Here is an 8,172-nt window from a genome sequence, read left to right on the forward strand (position 1 = left end):
TAGTGGTGACCCTAATTAAAAAAATCAATTGCATGTTAAGAACTTGAACTTAAAGTCACGGATTGGTATGGGTTGGGAGAGCCCAAGCTAAGTCTAGACTTAGTAATTTATTAGCCAAATCCTAGGTAGATCACCCGAAAATTTGGTCGCGACAATTTAGCAACTCCTTTGGGGACTTGAGTTGAAACTCTTAGTGGACTTAAGCCAATTTTCTTTTTTGCCAAACATGTTTGGCAGTGAGGATCCCAGGTATGTCCCTAACATTTAAGGTGTTAAATGTTCTTGCAGGAGGGGAGGTATAAGGGAAGTTGGGGATGAATGTTTTGAATTCAAATTATTAAAGTGTTATTTGATATAAACTATTGTGCATGCCTTACATTTACACTACACTCTTGCACACACAACCTACTACCAAACTTGGGCCGCATATGATCATTTAGGATGGTATTGAGAATGATACCACTTCAACTGCATGCCCGCGGTACGAGTCGCCTATCTCAATCCTGAAGTTTTTTTTTTTTTTTTTTTTGGTGTCAAGAGTACCCACCTCGGTTTGCATGCCCGCAACCCAGGTTGGCTCTTTGACCAAGCCGAAGTCATGAGGGCCCGACTTAGTCCGCACGCCCACGGCTAGTCTGACCATCCTTGTGGCTCCACTTTGTTAAGCCTTGTAGAGTAGAAATCGAGCCATGTACCATGCACATGTCTATGTGATTGCCCCCATTTATTGGTAAATTAAGTTCTCTAAATTCTCATATCTGCAATCTACTTAGTTTATTGTATCATTTTGTCGGTCCATGGTATTAGGATTGTTTGAGTCTTGGTCAATATACAATGGGAATACCGGACATTCGAATTATTCTCCCTCCAAAGGAATAGCTTAACACGTGGTGGGACAAGTTAGACCAAGCTGGCCGTGAGTTTGTTGAGTCACACATTAGTCGACTACTTCTGCTATTGCGCATCAACATTCATGGCGGCCTCATCCAAGCACTTGTCCACTATTGATGCCCGGAGATCTCTACTTTCATCTTTGGTGGTAAGCATGAGCTCACTCCCACCTTGGAAGAGTATATCATTGCCATGGGAAAATCTTTGAAAGTTGAATTAATTAGTCCACCTATCGGAATAGATCTCGTTGTGGCTTTATCCGATTTTTTTAGAATTAAGGAGGACAATATAAGAAAGGTTTTAAAGACTCACCGCAATACATCTCATTTATCTTTTCTGAAAGAATGTTTTGAAAATGGCACTTCAATTCAAATACGTAGAATTTTCCTTTTAGCTTTCTTTGGGTTTATAGTTTTTCCTTACTGCAAGAATGCTATTAACCCTTTGATCGCTCAATTAGTTAAACAAGTATTGGAAGGAAAGAATTTTGTAAACACTGTTCCAACTGAAACTTTCATTTCCCTCACTCGATTTAAAGAAGGTGGTGATAAGACTTTCCATTTCTCTCCTGAGCTTTTGCAAATTTGGTTTTTTCTCATATAAAAGGATTTGGAGGTTTTATGACTATACATGATGTTAATAACTATAATCACCCTATTATGAGATTTGAGAACAACCAAGAACATGCACCGGATTACCATTATTCTAGGTGGCTAGCTTTCATGAAAAAACTAACTTCCAAGGGTTTCCTATGGCATGCTAAATGGTTCCAAGTTCGTGTGGTGAGACTCTCATGTGGCGGTGTTGGCCTAGTCCCCTCTACTGGGATTCACTAGAGTATTGGAGTACTATCTGACTAGAGTGACTTGTCAGTATCAAGTCGTGTAAGAGCTTCCCCCGGCACTGCAAGCAGATTTGCTCCAAGTAAGCTTCATTGATGGAGATCGAGACCATGACGATTTCATTCTCACGGTCAAATTAATGTGGGACATGTGCCATCCACAAAAACTCAAATGGCCCGAGGAGGAGCTAAAGGGTAAAGAAAGGAAGTACTATGCTTCAACAAAATACATTCAACAACACAAGGTTCCAAAGGAGCTACTTCCAAAGATACCGGAGGTGCCGCTGAAGATCACCAACCGTGCTAAGAGTAAACGACTCAAAAGGTCTGTCGAAAAAGCTCAAGAGGAGAATAAGCGATTGTGCCGAATGATGTCCCGAGTGTATATTGATCAAGCTAGATGAAGTCTTGAATCAATCTCATTATTTTCATTTCTAGATTAATGTTTAGAAAGTTGAGTCATTTACTTTCCTAGTTCATTTGTTTAGGGTATTTCGAGTTTCTATTTTGTTAAGCTTGTCAAAAGTTCCATTGATGAATAAAAGTTCTAGACTGTTGCCATGGACTGGCGTATTTCATATGAGATACTTATTTTTATTCATTTCTTCAATTTAGGTGATAACGGATCCGCCACGTTCGCCCATCATCACTTGATCAAGAGCTAAAATGGCTGACTAAACCGAAATGCGTGATCGTATCTCCACTTTGGAAGGACAACTCCAATAGTTAGTCACCTCTATGCAGCTACTGACAACTCAAATCCAATCCCTCCGAGCAAATCCAACTCCTACACCCGCTCTTCTTGAGATAGTTATCTTGAGGCAAGCAAACGAGGCTCAATTGGGTGATGACGACATGCCTGACCTGGAAGATGACTCATCACCGATCAATGTGCGAAAGCCCGCGGATCCAACCCAGATCAGTTTTTATAATATTTTAATATAAAATAATATTTTAAATAAATAAATAATTTATTTTCAAAAAAATTATTTTCGAAAAAATATTTTAATTTCCAAAAAAAACCAAAAAATATTGAAATATATTAAAAAATATTTTATTTTCCGAAAAAAAATTCCATATTTTCCCAAAAAATACCAAAAAATCCAAAAAAAAAAAAATCCCTTTTATATCCAAAAATTAGAAAAAGACTCAAAAATGTTTTTCCTTCCAAAAATGCATGGAAAATCCCTCGAACATCCAAAAACCTCAAGATTTAAACAAGATTAGGTACCGAAAGGGTATTAGTGATTAACTAGTGTAATCAAGTCACCGATCCTAATTTCTCTGGTTACGCAAGAGTGAGTATTTCTCCCAATACTTCACTTGGGTTTCTAATCAACCCACCCCAAATCGATTAGTGGCGACTTCATTTTAAAAATTGATTTACAGGTTAAAAAAACTTAGACTATTAAAGTCGTGAATTGGTGGACTTGGGAGAGTCCAGGCATAATAAACTCAGCCGAGCCATTAGCCTCCTTAGGTGTCCGTACCCGATTGCGGGCGCCGAAAAAGAGGTCGCGACACGCCTCAAGATAGACCCATCCAAGATATATTCTGCGAAGACTTTCGTGCGAGCTTTTGATGTGATAAAGAAGGAGGTGATCGGGGAAATCCACCTCAATGTACAAATAGGGCCGGTCATCTTCAACATTCCCTTTCAAGTGCTGGACGTCCCCACCGCATTTAATTTCCTGCTAGGTCGTCCCTGGATACATGTTGTTGGAGCGATGCCTTCAAGTTTACATCAAGTTATGAAGTTCATGATCGAAAGGAAGCTGGTCACTATCTATGGCGAAGAAGATCACCGAATTTATCATGAGATAACTATCCCCTATGTAGAGCCATACTTTGAGTTCGAATCAAGCTACCACTCATTTGAATTGGTGTCCACCATTCATGCTTCTCAAAACTCATCGCCACCCACTCCTGAAGTTTCAAATGCTGCCCTCATGGTGGGAAGAGTGATGGTTGGGAATGGTTTTGTTCTTGGTAGAGGTCTTGGAAGAAATGGTCAAGGCATCCAAAACCCCATTGAAGCCCCTCAGAGGTCCCGTTTTGCTGGATTAGAGTACCATGGAAGAGGTGGACAAAGTCCTGGAGGATGAAGACAGGAAAGGTAGAACCCGCCACCTAACCAAGGGCGAGGGATGCAAAACTCACTACCCCCAAACATTCACAAGACATTCCCTAGTCCTCCGATAATGATGCAAGATGAAGTAGAAGTGATGGACACCTTGGGACAACCAAGCGGCAAATTTGACCATTTGGTGAAGTATTAAGCTCCTCCTAGCTTTTACATCGACCCTTGTGACATAGTCCCATATGGATGGGGTGACATAGACGATCCAACACCCTCGAAGACAGAGAACCCTAATGATGCATTAAAAGGAATCACAAGCCTGTTCGATGATGTCTTCATAGGAGCCATTGATGAAGGACCTCCGAAAGAAATGGGCCCTGACCCACAAAAGTAACTTGTTTATTGCCTTCCCACATTCCCTTGCATGAGAATCTTTATTTCTTTCTAGGAATTGTTTTTGATTTCTTCTTTTTCGCTTTCTTTTAAAGGCTTGAGAATCGCATTTTCCATTCAATAAATGTAATTAATTGATGAATTTCAATAAAATTACAAGTTTTATTTTGAGGGCATGATGAGGTACACCAAACTAGCCCGATGAGGATATCTAGCCATTAAAAAAAGAAGAAATATCCAAGGAGAATTCTGAGGCTTGGGCTTCATCATGCTTCCTCGTGTCAAAATGTTTCAAAAATGCTTTTGCAAGTGCTTTTAAAAAATCCTTCAAAAATCTTTCATAAAACCAAAATAAAAACAAAATATGTAATTTACTTTGTTTGTCTTTATGATTTATCTACTTCATGTTTCAATAACAGTCTTATAGCATACAAAGGTGTGGAAATGGTTCAATTCAATACAACAAATGCGATATTGAGGATCTCGAAGATTCCATTGAGGTGCAGCGTAACTGGGAACAATATGAAAAACCCAAGGCCCTTACATCTGAACAGACCGTCACTATTAATTTAGGTGACACCGAAGAAACCAAAGAGGTGAAGATTGGAGCGAATATCCTCAAAGACAAGGCCGAGTGCCTAATTTAGCTACTGAAGGAATATCATGATGCCTTTGCACGAACCTATGCTAACATGCCTGGTTTAGACTAGTCAATCGTGGAGCACTATTTACCTACTAATCTGGATGTGTCGCCTAAGAAATAGAGGCTGCGGAGAACTAAACCCGACCTCTCAAATAAGATAGAGGAAGAAGTGATGAAGCTGTTGAAGGTGGGATTCATCGAAGTCTCACAATACCCTGAATGGGTGGCTAACATTGTACCGGTAATGAAGAAGGACAATCGAGCTCGAGTTTGTGTTGACTATCGAGATCTAAACAAGGCTAGGCCGAAGGATGATTTCCCATTACCTCACATAGATGTTCTTGTGGATAGTATTGCCGGATTTGAACTATTCTCATTTATGGATAGTTTTTCCAGGTACAACTAGATAAGAATGAAGAAGGGAGACAAAGAGAAGATTGCATTTATCACCGCGTGGGGAACCTTTCATTATCGGATCATGCCCTTCGAGACTCAAGAATGCAGGGGCAACTTACTATCGAGCCATGGTAGCATTGTTTCACGATATGATGCATCAAGAGATTGAGGTCTATGTTGATGATATGATTGCAAATACCCGACCCAAGAAAAGCTATGTTGAAACCTTTAAGAAGTTGTTTGATCGACTTCGTGAGTTCAAGTTTCGACTAAATCCCGCTAAATGTGTGTTCGGAGCGACATCCAATAAATTACTCGGATTTATTGTGAGCAATAAGGGGATCGAGATTGACCCATCCAAGGTTAAGGCCATATGCAAGTTGCAACCTCCGTTGACGATGAAAGAAGTCCGGAGCCTCTTAGGGAGATTGAATTACATTGCACTACTCATTTCCCAACTTTCGGAAACTACCAAGCCGTTCTTCAAGCTTTTGAAGAAGAATGCACAAATCAACTAGGATGATGAATGTTGAGAAGCATTCGACAAGTTGAAGCAATATTTGATGAATCCACCAGTGCTTGTCCCGCCATCACCGGGGCATCCTTTGATTCTCTATCTCACCATTCATAGTAAATGTTGGGCGCAATGTTGGCTTAGGAAAGCCCTGTTAATAAAAAAGAATGAGCAATCTATTACTTGAGCAAAAAGTTCACTATATCAGAACTGAAATATTTCGATGCTAAAAAAACTTGTGCTGCATTAGTGTGGGTATTGCACAAATTGCGACAATACATGCTACATTATCAGACTTTTCTCGTGACTGAGAACAATCATATCAAGTACTTGCTTGATCGGCCAGCTTTGATGGGTAAGTTGATTAAGTGGCAAATTTTAATCTCATAATTTGATGTGCAATTCAGGCCACAAAAGTCAGTTAAAGGTCGAGTGATCGCTGATATATTGGCTGAGAATCCAGGAGTCTCAAATAATGATGACAATTTCCGTATGACCGTGTCTTGAATGTAAGAGAAGATTCATGGACAATGTTCTTCGATGGAGTTGTAAACCTATCAGGCTCTAGTACTAGGGTAGTTCTGATATCCCCAAATGGACAACACCATTTGGTAGCTGCAAAATTGATATTCCCATGCACTAACAATGTGGCTGAGTATGAAGCTTGCATTCTTGGGCTTCAAGCTGCAATTGAGATGGGTGTGGCCAAGTTAAGAGTATTCGGAGATTTTGCGCTAATCATATTGCAGACTATAGGTGAATGGAAGACCAAGGATGCCAAGTTGCTCCCGTACCGCGAGTATTTAGAAGATGTGGTAAAGGAGTTCGAGGAAATTTCGTTTGAATACTTGCCAATGTCTCATAATCAATTTGCAGATGCACTCGCAACTTTGTCTTCTATGCTGCAAGTCACTGACGGATTAGAAGTGGAGCCGTTGAAAATAGAGGTTTTGCCAAAGCCGGCTTATTGCATGATCATGACTAGAGAACCTGATGGGAGACCATGGTATTACGATATCATGAATTATATTCAGAAACAAGAATTCCCCGAAGGAAGTACTCCAGCTGATAGGAAGTACATTATGAAGATGGCCTCAAAAATTTTCGTCAGTGGCTAGAATTTGTATAGGAGATCTTATGATTCAATCTTGTTACGGTGTGTGGGTGCAGCTAAAGCCACTCAAATCATGCAAGAAGTTCACGAAGGAGTATGCGGCCCTCATATGAACGGGCACATGTGGGCTAAAAAGATTATGAGATTAGGCTACTACTGGCTCACACTAAAATGTGACTGTATCCAGCATGTTCGAAGTTGTCATCATTGCCAAATCCATGTTGATAAGATAAATGTTCCTCCAACTGAGCTACACCATTTTTCCGGGCCATGGCCTTTCTCAATGTGGGGCATTGATGTGATTGGTCCAATAAATCTGAAGGCTTCAAATGGGCATCGATTCATTTTGGTGGCAATAGACTATTTCTCCAAATGGATCGAAGCTACATCCTTTGCAAGTGTTACTTCCCGCAATGTTGCGAAGTTCATCAAACGTGACATAATTGCTCGCTATGGAATTTCTGAAGCAATCATCACTAATAATGGGACAAATTTGAACAACAAAATTGTTGATGAGTTGTTCAGAGAGTTCAAGATCAAGCATTTGAATTCGTCTCCTTACCGCCCTCAAATGAACGGGGTTGTTGAAGCGGCCAATAAGAACATTAAGAAGATCTTGGCTAATACAACTGAGAATTATCGAGATTGGCATGATAGATTACCCTTCGCACTAATGGCGTACCGAACATTGATTCGTACTTTTACTAGGGCAACCCCTTTTGCTCTAGTGTACGACATGGAGGCAGTTTTGCCTATGGAAGTGGAAATTCCCTCTTTGAGAGTTTTATCCCAAGCGGAGTTGTTTGAGGCTGAATGGTCGCAACAAAGACTTGAGCAATTAAACTTGATTGATGAGAGGAGACTAAAGGCTCTCTGCCATGGCCAAACTTATCAACAAAGAGTGGCCAGATCCTTCAATCGAAAGGTACGACCGAGACATTTCCAGGTAAATGATCATGTTATAAGGAAACTGTTGCCAATTTTTCTGGATCCCGGTGGGAAGTTCGCTCCAAATTACAGTGGCCCATATGTGGTGAAGAAGGTACTTCCTGGAAGTGCTTTGATCTTGCGAAATGGATGGTCGTGAGTTTTCTACTCTAATTAATTCTAATGTTGTAAATAAGTATTACCCATGATTAAATTTGTCATGTCATGCTTTGAACTACAAGCATTTTTATGATGAATAAATTGCCTCAATGAGTTAAATTGTTCAAATTTGTTGCAAATCATTTTTCCTTGATGAATTGTGTGAGATTAATTGAATGTGTCAAATAGGATAACTTGGAATGACGAAAGGCAA

The 8,172-nt window shown here is 40.1% G+C and overlaps 1 protein-coding gene across 1 annotated transcript; it reads left to right on the forward strand.

The window, feature by feature from the left end:
- The first annotated feature begins 5,372 nt into the window (after positions 1-5,372).
- LOC120296127 lies at positions 5,373-7,959 on the forward strand. The gene is made up of 5 exons (XM_039317788.1): positions 5,373-5,606; positions 6,053-6,113; positions 6,422-6,814; positions 6,929-7,051; positions 7,232-7,959. Exons 1-5 carry the CDS (start codon positions 5,373-5,375, stop codon positions 7,957-7,959), a joined length of 1,539 nt encoding a protein of 512 aa, XP_039173722.1.
- The last annotated feature ends 213 nt before the right edge of the window (positions 7,960-8,172 follow it).

The sequence above is a fragment of the Eucalyptus grandis genome, chromosome 7 (assembly GCF_016545825.1).
Source record: "Eucalyptus grandis isolate ANBG69807.140 chromosome 7, ASM1654582v1, whole genome shotgun sequence".
Lineage (NCBI taxonomy): Eukaryota > Viridiplantae > Streptophyta > Magnoliopsida > Myrtales > Myrtaceae > Eucalyptus > Eucalyptus grandis.

What these genes read in the sequence shown, in the direction of transcription:
- LOC120296127 (XM_039317788.1), top strand. Translation starts at nt 5,373, where the DNA reads ATGGTAGCATTGTTTCACGATATGATGCATCAAGAGATTGAGGTCTAT. An exon ending in TCGAGATTGACCCATCCAAG is followed by an intron (nt 5,607 to 6,052) that starts GTTAAGGCCATA and finishes CTACATTATCAG; the next exon opens with ACTTTTCTCGTGACTGAGAA. An exon ending in GCTCACACTAAAATGTGACT is followed by an intron (nt 7,052 to 7,231) that starts GTATCCAGCATG and finishes TGGTGGCAATAG; the next exon opens with ACTATTTCTCCAAATGGATC.